Here is an 18,033-nt window from a genome sequence, read left to right on the forward strand (position 1 = left end):
ATATGTAGATTTAAGAAAAATTATGAAGGAAGAAAGAAAGAAACCTGTTTCATTTACTCTAAATGATGTTCATTTTTTTTTCCTGAACTGTCTTTAAATTCCTACCTTTTCTTGGAAAAAAATTATTTCTTAAATAAATCATTCAAATGAAATGTACAATAAATTTACAAAACTAAAATAAAGGATTTTCAACAAAAAAGGTTGTAAACTACGGATGTATTGTAGTTGATTTTGTGGTCAGTAGATGACAGCAATGCTTTAAAAGGTCTATGCTAAACTACTAGGAAGCAAAATCGAAGAAGAAGAGACGGACCCAAAATAATCACAGCAGCAGAGGAAGAGAGGAACGCTAGCCTTTAGCTTCTCAGACAAACGTAGTTACCGTTAGCAGATATTTATCCCATGCCTGGCTAACATCGCTGCAGGTGTCGAAGAAAAATCATATGCTGCGAAAGAGAGGGAAGGCCACATTAAACAGTCCCTGACAAGAGACCGACCCCGCTTTCGACAACATGGAGAAACAGTTACATTTGAACCTGTTAGCTTCCAGACCTCCTATGGCAGGTGGTTTTCAGTCCGGCTCCAAGATGAAAATGGGGTGAGTTAGCAACTTAATAGCATGCTGTCAGTTGTGTCTGCTTTTTAACGCTATATATAATATAATCAACCATCACATCAACTGCTCTATATACATAAAGCTAGAGATTGGACTCGTATCTGTACAGTTTGTTAAAGGAGTACTGAACTGATGGTGTTAGCGAGGCTTAGTTAGCTACGGCTACCAGAGTTTGGACTCTCAGTAGCGGATGATACGCGTTAGATATTATTTTATGCATAGGTGTTGTATAATATTATATGTAAACCATGTTGTGGTTTAGCTACTGCTGTGGCAATATAAGCGTTTTATACCTGTATCAGGTCTCAGTGTTCATTAGCTAAGATATGTCTGGATGGACAGGGACCATTCATGATAATACACAATAAGCAGTGTCTGAAGATATTATGTCAATATAGCTATCTAAGATTTTATTGTGAAGAGATTCTGCTGCAGGGTTCGGGGCACCTTCAGTTTCCATTTGGACAGCCTGTATAGCGAAGGTCAGGGCTTGCTATTGCTTGTTTACGTCACCATGTTGTGTAAACAGTTGTATAAACAAGCTTTTGCTTTTGGTAGAGAGCTACCCATATTGTATCTTTTGGGTTTTGAAGGAACCAGTGTCCGAGCTCTCCTGAGTGTGTGTGTGTGTGTGTGAAAAAACTGAAACTAAACCAACAGACGAACCCTAAAAACTTACCCTTAAGAAACCCATCAATCTCTGGTTTCCAGTCCGTTAATTAGCCAGCAGCCAGAGCATTAGAACAACACAACTTGTACATGTATGGCTATTTTTTAGCTTGAGGTACAGATATAATGATTTGAGAGGGAACAATGCTGAATTAAACAGTGAAGAGTGAAGCTTGGCATGTGATTTTGGTCTTGTTGAATAATATTGCATTGAATTTCATAGTTTGTTGGTAATCTTTAATCTGTATGGGCCATTTTCTCACTTTAGTATTGCAATTGTTGACGATGTGAAAAAGCTACTAGACACAACTGTATTTTAGTAATCCTGCTGCAATATGCGATTGGTTTACATTTTGCTTTACTTTTTTTGAATTTTATTTTATTTTATATATACAGACCTGGACGGAAGAGAGATTTCTCCCCTCTGCCCTGGAGTCAGTACTTTGAAGCCATGGAAGATGTTGAGGTGGAAAATGAGAATGGCAAAGATATATCCTTGATTTCTGCATCAGTCTGTCTAGAGGAAATTCAGCATGAATTGTTGAAATTCTGGGTGTGGCAGTCACCTACAGCATTCAAATCCTACTAGATCAATTCATATTTAGCTGCTTCTTTATACCAGTGTGTTATCTAACTTCAATGTGGTAAAGAACATTTGAAGATAATAAAAATATATACACATACATACATACATATGTTTGGGGGTTTTTTTTGTTTGTTTGTTTAATTTTTTTTTTGATAATGTTGATTCATCTCCACTGAACAGCATCTACTTACTCTGTAACTCTTGCATGACTCTGGGATATATTTCCTTGACTACCTTGAACATTTTCAGGATTTACTGCAGTGGTTCACATGGTCCTGTGCTGCTCCTGCTCCATGGAGGAGGCCACTCTGCACTCTCCTGGGCAGTGTTCACTGTGAGCACAATAACTATTACAGAAGCTCTGTAACCTCTTTACTCTGATTAACCGTATGTTAAAATACAGACCAACACAGTGTGGAATATTTATGCAGCTGCTCTTCTGTTTCAGCATATTTGCTGTGCAGTATTCGATGTGAATGTTTTCATGTACATGTCCTTGTAGGCTGTCATATGCAGCAGGATCAACTGCAGGGTGGTGGCTATGGACCTTCGAGCTCATGGTAAATATAGGTAGTTGCAGGACACAACATTAGTTACATACTGTATTTTATTCACAGTTTAGTGAAATGGAGATCTTGATGGAGATTTGTCAGCTTGTTTAGGTAGTATTATTAATCCTCTGTGAATAATGCTTTGCAAAAGTATATGCACATATAGACATCATGTTACTGGTCAGATGTATTGCAGTGTCGTCAAAAGGGGAAATCCATGATAGCTGTTTTATTTAAATACGTTTGACTTGTTGTTGGCATTATGTCATAATGTAATATACCCTTACCACTCACTCAATTTTTTTTTATCAAATACTGCAATGATGTAGATAAAAATAAAGCACTTTTTACTGATGGCAAGATAAAAAAAAAGTCCTTTAGTAGATTTAGATAATCTTTAAAATTGCCACTCCAGTATCATATATTATTAAGCAGTGAAATTTTTGCACCAAAGTAGATCGATGACTTTCCTACCCATCTGTTATAAGAGGCCAACTCTCCGCACATCCTATGACCAGGGAACAGCTCCCCTTGTATTACTGGCAGGTCATTTTTTTTGCATTTTTATGAGCTTCATGAAATTTGCTTCTCTCTCTTCTACCTGCAGGCGACACCAAAGTAAAGGATCCTGGAGATCTCTCTGCAGACACGATGGCCAAGTAAGTTGCTGTGTGTGCAGTTAAGACAGAAGCTGGGTGTGTGAGAGCCACTCACACACTTTAAACAACTCAGAAAAATATGGGAAACCAAAGAGTGTAGCAATGATCCTGAACGCCAAGGGAGCAAACAGTCGTTAAAGGAGTATGGAGTCAGGTGCCAGTTTGGTCTGAGTTTGCAGGGTTCCTCTGGTTGTTTACTTTTGGATTACTGACGGTCCCTTTAAGCTTTAAAAGAGAAATGATTTTTAAATCACAAGTCTCTCATTTCATTTTTTAATAGAGTATCGGTCTTGATGTTTCTAGTTGTATATTCAGAAACACTGACACAAGTGTAGCAACGTTGAAAGGTTATCCTTGTTTTTTGTTTTTTTTTTCTTTCAAAGGGATATTGGCAAAGTTGTGGAGATGCTCTATGGAGAGAACCCTCCTCCGATCATGATTATTGGACACAGCATGGGTGGGGCCATTGCAGTTCACACAGCCACTGCCAATCATATACCATCCCTGCTTGGCCTCTGTGTTATTGACGTTGTAGAAGGTATGTGCTTGCACTTTCACAAATAGGAGCATCATAGGTAGATTTGTTTCACTTTAAGGTCCTTAGTTCACCAAATAGCATGTTGATTTTACAACTACTTTAAATTATCAGTAAATTTATATGATACATATTCATAATGAAATAAAATCCAAAAAGTAATGATATCAGTACAGCATTACCTGGTATATTAACGACAAATACACTTGTTAATTGAATTCAGGTACTGCCATGGATGCTTTGAACAGTATGCAGAATTTCCTCAGAAGTCGGCCAAAGACATTTAAATCTCTGGAGAATGCCATTGAGTGGAGGTAAACATGAAACAGTTTGACTGGTATGATTGGGCCAAATTATACTCTTCTTCTATTTGATAAATGTGAGCGAACAGTGCCCTAACCGTTATTTACTAAAACCAATAGGAGCCTTGTCGAAGGAATTTGTCATACTTTGAGGAGCCTCCATTCTTAGAGTTTGGATTGTCAAGCTTGACTCGCACCGGTCTGATTCTTGTGCCTAAAACGAGTCTTTTCCTTTGCTGCCAGTGTAAAGAGTGGCCAGATCCGAAACATAGAGTCAGCACGGGTGTCAATGGGAGGCCAAGTGAAAAAGTATGTCTGCTCATTAAGTCTGTGTGTATGTCTGTGTCTGTGCATTAAGTGCTGCATGGGTTTGCAAGTTTTATTTACCACTGTCTGACATCCACAGATGTGAGGAATCCACTGGCAGTCCAGGTGTCTCTAATAGCATTGGTGAAGGTATAATAGAAGAGGAAGAGGATGAAGAAGTGGAAGAAGAATCCCACAAGAAGAGAATGAAGGAAGATGATCAGGAGGTTCTGTTCCTTTCTGTCCTTGTCTTTTTCAAGCAATGTACAATATATGTGTATGTGTGGTGGAAAGAGGTTGAAAAGTACCTAAAAAGGGTGATTTTGCGATACAGATAAAAAAGGAAAGCGTCTTTACCTGGCGAGTGGAGCTGTCAAAAACAGAGAAGTACTGGGATGGCTGGTTCAGAGGCCTGTCTGCTCTCTTTCTCAGCTGCCCGGTGCCAAAACTGCTGCTTCTCGCAGGTTAGACCCCTCACTTAGGTTATTATTAGGTAATCCTTACATAAAACGTATCTGGATTGGAAATTTTGATAGAATTTCAGGGCACTCGCACTTGTTTAGATGAATACAAGTAATTCAAGTTCTATTCCAAGCTATTTTTCCATTTACTGCGCAATTTCCCCCCTGACATGTTCCATTTTACAGGAGTGGACAGGCTTGACAAAGACCTTACTATTGGACAGATGCAAGGTAAGGAGGACAAATGGAGATTTTATGCATAGTTTCCAGTTTTCATTCATGTTTGACTGTTGTCATATACTGTAGAATATAGCACACAGACCTCAGTCGTGTCCATGACCTCACTGTTTGTCCACAGGGAAGTTTCAGATGCAAGTCCTCCCTCAGTGTGGTCATGCTGTCCATGAGGATGCACCCGAAAGAGTAAGTGGTGTTTACCTGAACATACACTGTACTTTATTTATTGTCCTGTGATGGTGTGGTTCAAAAATGGGGTTTTTTTTGTTGTCTTTAATTGTTTTTTTGTCTGTTTGATCAAGATTCAGTTTTTTTGTTTTTTCAACTTAGTCCTCTGTCGTCTGTTGTTAGGTAGCAGATGCTCTAGCAGCATTTATGGTCCGGCACAAATTCACTGAGTTTAAGGAAGGATATCTGTGGTAAGTAAACTTCCTACCAAAGAATGTGCAGATCAGACAAGATTTGTTACATTTTCAAGTAGTTCATTGATTTATAAAACTTGTACTAATCATTTAACATAGCTTTTGTGTATTTAGTATAAAGGAGATTGACATGTTGGACAAAAAACAAAATGAAATTTGCAGAACATAGGGCTACAGAGTGCATCCTATGGTCTTTGGAATTTACAATTGTGTTAAATCACATAAAGGAACTAAGGCAATAGTTGCTATAGCTCAGATGCAGATGCAGAGTCCACATTGTCTTCTTTTCATCCATTGTCTTCACTTTGTCTGTTTTTCTACAGCTAATTTCCAGTTTTCAGTCAAATATTGCAAGCAGCCATAGAAGAAATATTTCCAGAGAGTCATAGACATCATCGTACAATTTAACAGAAAATTAAGGAAAATATAACTATTATTATTATTATTATTATTATTTTGCTTTTGTTATGTAGATACTTTGCCTTTCAGCTTTGCCTTATTTTTATTTTCAAACACTTGGATTTGATTGTACTTTTCCTTTACAATATATATATTTTTTAATTTCTGAAATGTACTGCTCTTTGTTTAAATGTTTTATTTTGAGTGATTGCATCATTGTTAATATGTGTTTGTAATGTTTGAATTCAAACAACGATTAAAGATGGATGCAGCAAACATGTCACCCATGCTTGTATAGTTGGTATGTTTATTAATAGGACATTGTGATCATTTTAAAAGTTAACTTCACATGACATCATGTAGCAGGATAAATGGAAGTGGTGGTAAGGAGAAGTGATTAATACATAGTGAAATCAAAAATGAGTATTTATTCTCTGAAATTTACGTTTGCCATACCCAAATGCCATAATACACAATGTGACTCTCCAAGTTCGCCTCAGAAATGTCTGAATGTGCTGAGACAGTGAGTCTTTTATTTCCAAATCAAGAGATGAAGCCCAGCTTACACTCGCAGCATGTATCTCACTCTAAGTGACCACAGATGATACCAGAGTTCGGTTTAGGCCAGCAGCGATGCTCTACTGGGTATTTAGTCTTTCTTGCAGCCCCACATTATGATGTAGGTGATTGAACGTAAAATATTTAAGGAGATTCTGGTGCTCAGTACAGATTTGATTTCCTCTTCAGTGAACAGTGAACACATGACCAGAAAGTGGCTGCTTTTTGTGCTGCATTAATGGCTCAGGTTTGGTTGAACATAATTTGTTAGATAAACGAAAAGCTTTCTTGAGCCATTATCTAACTGATGTTATGAATGTAAACTTCTCTTAATCTAAATATTGCTTTATCTAAATACAAGAATTCATTGTACCCTGCTTTTCACACAGCTATTTGGTTTAGATACTGTCTTTTTCTAAAAAAAAATGTTTTAACATTTTTAGAATTTTTACATTTTTGCTCAATTTGTTGTGCAACATAATTATAAATTTCGATTTTTTTTTTATTTATTTATTTTTTTTTGTAACTGAAAAATGCTCCATCCATCTATATACAGTCCTGGTTGAAATTACTGCTACTCCGGAAAAAGTACATAATTTAGAATATCTTCAGAAATAAATGCAAATTCTCAAATTTTGTATAATCAGAATATTCAATAAAATGTCCAAAGTTACTGAACAACCACAACAAACAAAATGCTTTCAAGTAGTGAAATAAGAAATATAGACAAAATGTACGCTTGAAACAATTATTGGCACCTTTTTCATTAATTTAAATTAGTTCCTCAAACAAAAAGAAAAACATATCACCTGAGCTTAATATTCAGTGGTAACATGATCTGAATTAACCAATGAATGATGCTTTTACTGCATGTAAAGGGGCTGATTGTTTCCAGTATCTTTTTCACAATGGCGAAGACAGGGGAGCTGTCTGAGAACATCAGAGATGCTATTATCAAAAAACATAATTCCAAAGGCTACAAGGCAGTTGCCAAAGATCTTGAAATCCCTGTTTCAACAACTTGTAATGTTGTCAAGAAGTGTCACAGTCATAAAACTGTTAAGACGCTTCCAGGAGGTGGCCAAGCTAAAAATCAATGAGAGAAGGTAAAAACATCATGCAAGACATGTAAAGCGCTTCAGGCTGACCTGGAGCCATCTGGAGTGGTGGTTTCAGCCCGTACCCTACACCGCACACTAAACCAAGTAGGGCTCCATGGGCAAAGGCCAAGGAGGACACCACTATTGAAAGAAAAGCACAAAAACAGCAAGACCAATGTTTGTTAAAACTTTCATAGATAAGTCTTTCTGGGATAATTTTCTATGGACAGATGAAACCAAAGTAGAGCTCTTTGGGAATGTAGTGCATCAGTTTGTTTATAGGCAACGAAATGAAGCCCATAAGGAAACAAACACCTACAGTAAAACATGGTGGAGGCTCTATCATGCTGTGGAGCTGCTTTGCTGCCTCTGGTACTGGAGGCACTGAATGTACCAAAGGAATGATAAAATCAGAAGACTACCAAGGCATTTTAGAGCGAAATGTGTTAGCCAGTGTGAGAAAACTAGGTTTAAGGCGAAGGTCTTGGGTCTTTGAGCAGGACAGAAACCAAAAGAAAATATCCAGCAGCACAACAGAATGGTTGAAAGGGAAAAGATGGACCAGTTTAAAACTGGCCAGCAATGGGTCCTGACTTAAATCCCATTGAAACCTTTGATGAAAACTGCCATCCGCAAATTTAAAAGAGCTTGAAAATGTAGCAATGGAACAGTGGCAGAAACTACCAGCAGACAGGTGCTAGAAGAAACGTTTAGAGGCTGCCATTGTTGCCAAAGGTTCTACAACCGGATATTACTGAAGGTTCCCAATAATTTGTCTGGGGTACATTTTGTGTTTGCATTATTTCACTATTATGCAAGTTGTTTTCATTTTCTTTTGTTTAGTAACTATGGAAGTTGTGTTAAATATTTTGATTATACAAAATTGGTTAGTTTGCATTTATTTCTGAAGATATTCTAAATTCTGTACTTAAAATTAAGGGGTGCAAATAATTTCAACCAGGATCTTAAAATTTGTATTAGTGATGTAAAGATAATTGTGCTAAAACTCAAAGTTGGTCAAACCGGTTGAGAATATTATTTTTTTTTACTAATTTACTAATTTCTTTTCTTTTTTGTGTGTGTGTTTTGAGTTCTCATGTCAAGCCCTGAAGAAAACCTAATGTATTTTTGCATATGAAATATTTTACAAATTTTTCCAGAATTGTAGCTTCCTACCCAACTTTGAAACAGTATTAATGACATGTATTAAGCATTTCTTTTTAAAGTTCTTTCTTCAGAGCATCCTAAAATAGGGGAGACAAGACTTGTTTTCCTGCAGCTTGTTGACAAAACAGGATGTATCAGAAACAGAGGTGGAAAACAAAGCTACAGTTTTCTAAACTTTATGACAAAGGTGACATGTTTTTCTTCATGTGCCTGCTATACTCAAGGGAATGAAATGCAGGTTTTAATTGTCCCTCCACGGATCAACACACTCAGAGATATGCAGTGATGTGCAATATAAACATTTGAATTATTAATCAGCCATAATGACTGTCCCCCAAGAGCTCAAGTCACTCTGTGATTTGAGTCCCTAAACAATTCTGATGTGTACATTTCCGAACAGGGGCAGAGGTTTTTTGGCTGTATCATTTTGAGTATAAAAAAATAATATTCTGTATTTTACATACATTTTAAACAAGGCCTACAAGAACATATGAGATGAAGTGAAAAGCAGAAAAATAAAGGCTTCAGAGGACAAAATAAAACACCTTGCCACAAAGTCAACAAACTCATTCTGTAGAGTGACTATATCTTTGTAAGTCACCTTGTGACTTTGTCAAAATAGGTTCCAGGTTTTTTCTTGGAAGAAATAAAAACAAATCAGCCATTTATTTTTACTTGTCAGTCTCTGTCAATCACACACCTTTAGCGTTATGAACATGTAGGAGCTGTCCATGGTGCTGTGGTGCTGAAATACTTAAAAGACATGATGATTGAAATGGTAAGAGGTGCTGGTCAGAACATACAATTTAAGAGCAAGGGTTCTGTCTCCACAAATAACAATGGTTTGAGAGACAGCTGCCATTTTTATCAGAACAATGGCCATCACTGTCAATCATAGTAGTGAAATACTGTATCTTGACAACATGGATTGAATGAAATTCTAAACAGATATTCATGGTTCCCAGAGGATGAAACTTAATAACTCTGGTGAGGCTAAATCAAGCCATGCCAACAGCTTAAAAATTTGCACTTGTCCAATACAAGTGCAAACATACTGATGAATGTTAGACCAAGACTGAGAGTGTAGGGCTTAGCCTGACAAGTTGAGAACGTCTGATAAAATGACTACTGTGCAGGGGATAGGTTTGGTATGAAACAATACCAACACATAAGTGCATTTCCGATGTTTGATTCACCTCTCAGACCACTTTGTATCATAAACTATTTACAGAGAACATTAAAAAACTGAATGATACCTTAAATATGTAAGAGTGATATTAAATTGAACATGAAAATTCTATGCCTCAGAAATAATAAATATGATTCTTCTCTAAAGTAATTTAATGTAAATATTTCATTATTTTTGTGTGTAAAACCATGTTTTTATGTGCTGTAGGATAAGGCACTCATGCCTTGCTGTATTTCCTCACTGTAGTTAGTTTATGTCACAAAAAAGTGGCTGCAAACTTAAATTTACGTTTTCATCACAGTCAATGTACAGTTGTAAAGTACAATGTTGCCACTAACATTTCCAGCTGAACCTGCACCAGGCTAATAGAGGTGAAGAGTCTTTAACAGAAAGTTTTAAACGTGTAATATGCAAACTAAAGGTAATTATATAGAAATTATTTTTGTTGTGTTATGTTGGAATAGAGGCTGTTTACATAGAGTTTAAATACTAAAAATCTAATACAATGGTTTGAATTCCCTTGTCAGAAAAGGTAATTTAAAAATTCAATTCAATTCAATTTAATTTTATTTATATAGCCCAAAATCATAACAGAGGTTATCTCAGGGCACTTTTCATGTAGAGCAGGTCTAGACCATACTGGTAGTTATATTTACAGAGACCCAACATTCCCACATGAGCAGCACTCGTTTCTACCTTTTAACAGGTAGAAACCTTGAACAGGACCTCCAGGCTCATGGTGGGTGGCCGTCTGCCCCAACTGGATGGGTTGAGAGAGAGAGAGAGAGAGAGAGAGAGGGAGAAAAGATGGGGGGGCATAGCACAGTAGATGTATAACATAAAGATGTTTAACAATATTGAGACCAATAATAAAACTAATAATTATAATAATAGGGTGAATGATAGTACTAATAAAACTAAATATAATAATAGATGATAATCATAATATTTGAAGCAGTGGGTGTTGACCAGGATCATGGGGACAGTAGGTGGTTTGCAGTCACAGATCCAGACTCTGCTCCAGAGGCAGAAATACCTGCAGAAAGCTACAGGAAGAGAGAGGAGAGAGACGAGAAAGCATGCAAAACTACGGAATAGAGAAGAAGTCAAGTTAATAACAAGCATTGATGCCATCTGAATGCGTGCAGATGGAGAGGAAGAAGAGGAGAGAGGAGCTTGGTGCATCACGGGAAGTCACCGGGCATTCTAGGCCTATAGCAGCATAACTAGGGGATGGGTCAAGACCAGCCTGAGCCAGCCCTAACTGTAAGCTTTATCAAAATGGAAGGTTTTAAGCGTACTGTTAAATGTGGAGTGGGTTTCTGCCTCCCGGACCAACACTGGAAGATGGTTCCACTGTAGAGGAGTCTGACAACTGAAGGCTCTGCCTTCTATTGTACTTTTGGAGACTCTAAGAACCAAAAGTAAGCCTGCGTTCTGGGAGCGCAGTGTTCTACTGGGGTAATAGGGCACAATGAGCTCTTACAGATATGATGGCGCCTGACCAAAAAGGGCTTTGAAGGTGAGGAGGAGGTTTTTAAATTCTATTCTGCCTTTTTACAGGGAGCCAATGCAGAGACGCTAACACAGAAGAACTGTGATCTCTTTTCCTAGTTCCTGTCAGTACTCGTGCTGCAGTATTCTGGATCAACTGGAGACTATTTAAAGATTTTTTGGGACAGCCTGATAATCAGGAATTACAATAATCCAGCCCACAGTTTTTCTGTGTCTTTTTGAGAAAGGATGTGCCTGATTTTTGCAATGTTATGTAGGTGAAAAAAGGAAGTTTGAAACCTTGAAGTTTGTTTTATGTGAAAGTTAAAGGACATATCCTGGTCAAAGACAACTCCAAGATTGCTAACAGTGGTGCTGGAGGCCAGGGCAAAGCCATCCAGAGTAACTTTATCATTAGATAAGGTGTATCGGAGGTCTTGGGGGTCAAGCAGAATAACTTCAGTTTTGTCTGAGTTTAACAGCAGAATGTTGCTGGTCATCCAGGTCTATATGTCCCTTTAGGCATGCTTGAAGTTTAGCTAACTGATTGGTTTCCCCAGGCTTCATTGACAAATACAACAGGTAATCAGCATAGCAATGGAAGTTAATGGAGTGTTTCCTAATAATATTGCCTAAAGGAAGCATATATAAGGTGAATAGAACTGGTCCAAGCACAGAACCTTGTGGAACTCCGTGACTAACTTTTGAGTATATGGAGGATTTATAATTAATATTATATTGTATAATTAACATATACAAACTGAAATCGATCTGATAAATAGGACCTAAACCAGCTTAGAGCGGTTCCTTTAAAGCCAATTAAATGTTCCAGTCTCTGTAATAGGGTATGATGGTCAATGGTATCAAATGCAGCACTAAGGTCTAACAAGACAAGTACAGAGACAAGTCCTTTGTCCGATGCAGTAAGAAGGTCATTTGTAACTTTCACCAGTGCTGTCTCTGTGCTATGATGCACTCTAAATCCTGACTGAAAATCCTCAAATAAAATATTATCATGTAAAAAGTAACACAACTGGTTGGCGACAGCTTTCTCAAGGGGATCTTATAGAAAAAGGGAAGGTTAGATATAGGTCTATAGTTAGCTAAAACATATGGAACAAGAGTAGGCTTTTTAAGAAGAGGTTTAATTACAGCTGCTTTAAAGAACTGGGGTACATAGCCTGTTAATAAAGACATATTGATTATATCTAGTAACGAAGTGCTAACTGAGGGTAAAACTTCCTTAAGCAGCCTAGTTGGGATGGGGTTGGGGAAATCTCCCCCACTGAATTTATATATTTTGGTAAACTGTGCACTGAAGTTCGACAGTGTGAAACAACAAAAAAAGCAGTTATTTTATAACTAATTTTTTTTATCTTAAATAGGGTAGAAAGTAAACCTTTTCTGCTTTAACTTCTCAAACTCTTACTCATTCAAAGAGACCCTTACCAATGCAGAGGTTTGACTGGTTGTTAAACTGGCACAGGTGATGATGTCAAGACACAGATTATGCATAAAAAGGACATGATCAGATGGAGCCTGATTCACTCCTCAGATTTTTCCACCAAAACTTCATTGTCAAGTGAAGTCAACCAAAGCAGTGGCATGTAAGTAAATATGTCTCAGAAATAATAAATCTATTTATTATGCCCTTAACTTCATAGATTCTATGTAGCTCTGAAGTATTTTTATTAATTGTGACACTGTTTAATTGTTATTTGTTACTTTTTTTTGTATTTTAACTCCTGAAAATTGTGGCTTTGTTTTAGGCCATCATGCTTTTTTAAGATGTTGTTTGACAGAATAATCCTAAACAGGCTTCACAATTCATAATGTTGATTATGGATCAGTCTGTTGTGTTTGTGTATCCCATGCCTTTACAGACACTGCATGAAGCTCTGGTCATGAATGGCACAACAGAAGTAAACCAGATGAAGCAGTATCAGACACCTATCAAAGCTTTGCTGTCTACGCTGCCAGGTGTTCTCTTCCTGTATGTAAACGGAGTCATGATGTTTACGTTGTTGAGAAAGCCTCTCTTACTAGAGTCCTCTCGCTATATCCTATTTGGTCATCTGCTCCTCACTGACTCTCTGCAGCTTCTAGTCACTATGTTGCTGTACATCTTTGCTGTGACCATGGTCAGAATGATCAGTTATGTTTGTATGGTTATCACAATGCTTGCAGCCATTGCTGTTAAAATATCCCCCCTCAACCTCGCTGTGATGTGTTTGGAGAGGTATGTCTCCATATGTTTTCCACTGAGGCACGCTGATATTGCAACCACAAGGACGACGGGCAAAGCCATTGCTTTTATGTGGACAGTGGCGTCTTTAGAGTCGTTCACCCAGGTCCTCCTGTTTTTCAGTCTTGAGAACACAGGCTTCACTTTAAAAGGGTTCTGCACCAGGGAAAATGTCTTCCGGCTACAGATTTACTCAACTTTAAACAAGGCCTTTATCATTATGCTTTTTGTACTGGTGAGCATGATTATCATGTATACATATATTGCTATCATGTTTACTGTGAAGTCCGTCTCTTCTAATATCAGTAAGGCCAATAAGGCCCACAAAACAGTGCTGTTGCATCTGTTTCAGTTGTGCCTGTGTCTCATGTCTACTCTGTTTAATATGATAAACTCCAATAGCCTGTGGCAAATAAATCCTGCCATGGCCATTAATTTTCAGTATATCCTCTTTGTAGGTCTTATCATTTTCCCTAAGTGTTTGAGCCCGCTCATATATGGCCTCAGAGATCACACCTTCAGACACGTCTTCAAATACTATTTCACCTTTGGCTTCAAAACCCCTGTTGGGCCACGTACTAAGACTTGATTTCAAATACAGTGACTGTATTATTCTTTTTTTTTCCTTGTTGAGTAGAAATGCCAATTTATATTTGCAGTCAGCAAGTTTGTTTCTTTGTGTCATTTACTTACGGTGTGTATGATAAATCGTCAAATTCAGGTAAGAATTTAAAATGATTTAACACACCATTATTTTCTGTCTGTTTCTTTCAGATGATTAAAGATACTGTTCACTGAGATGCTAATTTTTATGGTGCAGAGTAAGGGACAAAATTAAGACTACTGAGAAGTTGGCAGAGGCTAAATGCTTGCTGAAGCCAGCTACTGGTATGATAATTATGACCCAGTGTCATAATTTGATATTACATACAAGTTTCACCCTTGGTGAAATTTGTGTTCTGTAAAAAAACACAGTCATCAACCACGTGTTGATAATCCAGTGTAAGAAATGATGACAAACCATTGTGTTATATATCTCGACTGTTTCAAATAATTCATAATCACTCTTCATGATTTACTTGTACTTTTTATATTAATAAAAATGAGAATGTATAAAGAGTATAAAAATGTTAAAATTCCACATTTGGTATGGCTTCTCAGTGGTTTGAAATGACCTTAACAGATGCTGAAGTTTCACTGAAATTAAATTTTCTATGGGAAGCCTTTAAAGATTTTTAAATCCATCAGTTTAGATACATATTTTCAAATAACAAATATCAATAGAGTACAATAGATGACATGAAATATGATAGGACAAGTCATTATTTTTTAAAGTAGTTTTGTATTGTCATAATGTTTGGCTGATGTAAACTCCCTCAGATTTTGTAAATATGTAATATGTAACCTGTTTTATACTAATCATCTTAAATCATAAAGTTATAGCCAAAGGTGACACTGAAATGAGACTGATGTTATAAGATGACAAGACACATTTTAAAATGTATAAAATGCACAAGGTAAAGTCTGAATCTGCATGTAAAGAGTTCATCTTTTTAGCCAGCAGATGTCACCTTTGCTTTGCAACTAGTTCAACTGTACACATTGTGGCTCCAACTGCAGCCATTTCATTTTAGTCTGTAGTATGTAAGTATATCCCACATGAAGAAACTTCTTTGAGGTTATGAAAAATGTGGATGTTAACAGGAGCTGGTGATATTACTGATGAAATCCCTGTCCCCTCCTCTTTCTCACATTCCAGATGGACACTTGTGTAGGAGAAGAGGATAGAGACGGAGCGCAGAAAGAGACGAATTTATATGGGTAAACAGGGAGGGAGGTGCTGACCGGCAGAATAAAAGAAGCGTCTGAGCAGGAGGTGGACTAATTTAACCGATCTTTACTCCACCACAACCCTGAAGCCCTCTCAATACCTCTCTGGCTTTCACGAAAGAGCACTTGAAGGGTTGAATAACATTCCAGAGAGAGAAAGTACCTGGTGACAGAGAGCGGGTTTAGTTTAAAGCAAAGCAGAAGGCAAAAGTTGTTAACATGGTCACATATTCCTTCAAATCCTCGGCCAAGAAAATGGATTCTGTGGTTTTGGTTTAATAATGGCTGGTTTCATGAGCACGGCATCAGTTTTACTTTTGGTCACACTGGTTATGTGTCACTCTTTCCACTGTGTTGTGGTGTTTCCATAGGCTACAGTGTTCACAGGGAGTGCATCCAGAACAGAGAATTATTTCTGAGCCAAATATGAACAGGGGAAGGCACAGTTGATCTCTGTGTTTTCCAGTTAACTGAAATGTGATTTGAGGGAAAAGCCCAAAGACTTTATTAATAACATTTTTAAGCAAAGTGTATCGTGTCCTTTGGGCTAAATGCAGGTAAGAAAAACAACTCTCAACTGTTCTCACCTGAAAGTAATAGTACTGAGAACACCAACTTTTAGAAGCAGAAGTTTTAGAAACATAAAAGAAGTAGAAGTAGAAACTTTACACAGAGGAAAGGGATGAAATAACAAGAACACATAAACAAATTAATGCAAACTAGTAAAATAGCCTGAAATAAATACCACTTTTGTGAAAGAAGTATATTTTGCACTGTTATGTATTGTTGAGACTGTGTCTGAGAGGAATTGAGTTAAGTCAGTGGTCATTTCTGTTAGTTTGCTCATCCCACATACAGGAGATTGATCTAACCACCTCACAATATAATGCATGCCTGCACAATTACACCATAGCTGAAGAAACCATTAAAGGAACACCTCGCTGATTTTCCCAAAAAGTAAGTATCAAGGTCAACAAATGCCATTTTTGTTACAGGGCTGTTCTATTGGATTGCACATGTGTTCCTGTTATTTTGTCCATCTAAATTCATTAGATTGTGTTTATTGATTTGGCAAGTTCTAGAAATATTTGTGAGAGCTTAGAAAGAAACAGAAGTTAAATTACAAAAATAAGCTGCTGACGAAAGAAAACGATACAAAAAAAAAAGGTGGAAAAATGTCTACTGCTCCGAGATGTGGTTGTGGTTAAGTCAGGGGGAAAGTTTATAATGTACAAATTTTAACATGGCTGTGATCTTAGGAGAAGCCCTTAAATTGAACTATACAGTCTTTAGGGCTGCTCTTGTCTCTCCCTCATCACAAATTCTTTGTCACAGCAACATACAGCTTTCAAGTTTATGCATAGCACTCAAGGCAAAATCTTCTGATAGAACTTCAGAACAATGGGCACTTTTGATGCACTCATTTTACCCACTGCAAGAGTCTTTGTAAAAAATACATACTGTCATGCTCGCGTATACAGTCACGTGTACAAACTTATGCAATGTTGAGTTGCGGATGAATGGGATGGTGGGAGAGTAATTGTATCCCTTGAGGCACTCCAGAGGACAGCACTGAGACTCAAATTAAAGCACTGACCTGGTTAGCTTTCTGTCAGCAGGAGGGGGTGCTGTCCCACAACCCCCACCCCATCCCATCCACATTTTCTTTGCAGGGATTAACTTGTTAACTAACTGAACTATGGGTAACAACTCAAGCTACATAGACCTGAATATGACAGACCCAGGCAGCCATATCGAACCACCAGGAGAAAGGTTACAATTTGTCACTTCAAAACTTCAGTGTTTGATGGCCATCACCAATTCAATTGTGAGTCCAGTGAGAAAATCAAAAACATATCATAATTTTTGGAAGTTCAAAGACCATAATTTTGTGTAATTTTGTGATACCATTGTAGATTTGAAACACCCTCTATATAAACTCGAATACCACAATACCACAATACATTATTATTCCCAGAGGGCCATCAGGATGCATAGCCAAACACTGGTGGGAGTAATAACATTAACAATGGCTCAGTTTCCTGCTAATACATGTCACCTGAAAAAAATAAAATAAAATAAAAGATGCCCGTGTTGAAAAGGGCACATTTGATTTAAATGCGGTTGCAGTTGTATGACGCAAGAATTATGGCCATTTTTATCAAATAAGGCAGTCTTCTTTTTTTTACTCTGCTGCTCTTTTTCACTAAATGTGTTACATTCCAAATTTTTAAGAACAATGGAATAAAGTTGTACAAGTGGTGAAAAAATACTTGTTTTCGCAAGCATTATAGTCTGTGGATTATACCACCAATAGATGGACCAAGAAAGAAGCAGTTTCTACCCTTAAAAGTTCAGGAGCTGTAAGAGAAAACGTTGTTTCTTAAATGTTCACATGTTGGCCTCATTTGCACCCACACTGATCAGTTCTCCTCAAGATTAACCGGCCTAACTTTCCACCAAATCTGCTCAATAATTTCAGAATACCCTGCTGGCTGACTGACATAAAAAGATTTCGAAAAATGCACCGGATACATGTTTTTTCTGGCTAAAATATGATAATGTAATAATGATAAATGTGTTTTCAGTGATTATCTGTCAAAGACAGCGAAGAATAAAATGATTAGATGAATCAATTTATGTCGGGTTATCAACAGAGATGACGTAATGTGTATACCAATGGATCCTTCCTCCAGGGGGATGCTGC

General features: G+C 37.3%; 2 protein-coding genes across 2 annotated transcripts; both read left to right on the plus strand.

Annotated features, from left to right (window-relative positions):
• Positions 1 to 276: 276 nt before the first annotated feature.
• ppme1 (protein phosphatase methylesterase 1) lies at positions 277 to 5,958 on the plus strand. Its single transcript, XM_040149709.1, has 14 exons — positions 277 to 598; positions 1,682 to 1,775; positions 2,113 to 2,205; positions 2,374 to 2,431; positions 3,030 to 3,081; positions 3,465 to 3,619; positions 3,840 to 3,930; positions 4,162 to 4,227; positions 4,325 to 4,451; positions 4,559 to 4,688; positions 4,872 to 4,916; positions 5,044 to 5,108; positions 5,274 to 5,341; positions 5,668 to 5,958. The coding sequence occupies exons 1-14, from the start codon at positions 513 to 515 to the stop codon at positions 5,669 to 5,671; spliced, it is 1,134 nt and encodes a 377-aa protein (XP_040005643.1). The 5' UTR covers positions 277 to 512; the 3' UTR covers positions 5,672 to 5,958.
• Positions 5,959 to 13,092: 7,134 nt separating this feature from the next.
• LOC120802895 (odorant receptor 131-2-like) lies at positions 13,093 to 14,085 on the plus strand. Its single transcript, XM_040151078.1, has one exon. It carries the CDS (start codon positions 13,093 to 13,095, stop codon positions 14,083 to 14,085), a length of 993 nt encoding a protein of 330 aa, XP_040007012.1.
• Positions 14,086 to 18,033: the final 3,948 nt, after the last annotated feature.

Source organism: Xiphias gladius, chromosome 17 (assembly GCF_016859285.1).
Source record: "Xiphias gladius isolate SHS-SW01 ecotype Sanya breed wild chromosome 17, ASM1685928v1, whole genome shotgun sequence".
NCBI classification, from domain to species: Eukaryota; Metazoa; Chordata; class Actinopteri; order Istiophoriformes; family Xiphiidae; genus Xiphias; species Xiphias gladius.

Bases quoted from the DNA above. Each gene is read 5' to 3' on its own strand.
- ppme1 (XM_040149709.1), top strand. From the start codon at position 513: ATGGAGAAACAGTTACATTTGAACCTGTTAGCTTCCAGACCTCCTATG. The intron at 3,082-3,464 runs GTAAGTTGCTGT...TTTCTTTCAAAG, and splicing joins TCTGCAGACACGATGGCCAA to GGATATTGGCAAAGTTGTGG. The intron at 4,228-4,324 runs GTATGTCTGCTC...TGACATCCACAG, and splicing joins ATGGGAGGCCAAGTGAAAAA to ATGTGAGGAATCCACTGGCA.
- LOC120802895 (XM_040151078.1), top strand. From the start codon at position 13,093: ATGGATCAGTCTGTTGTGTTTGTGTATCCCATGCCTTTACAGACACTG.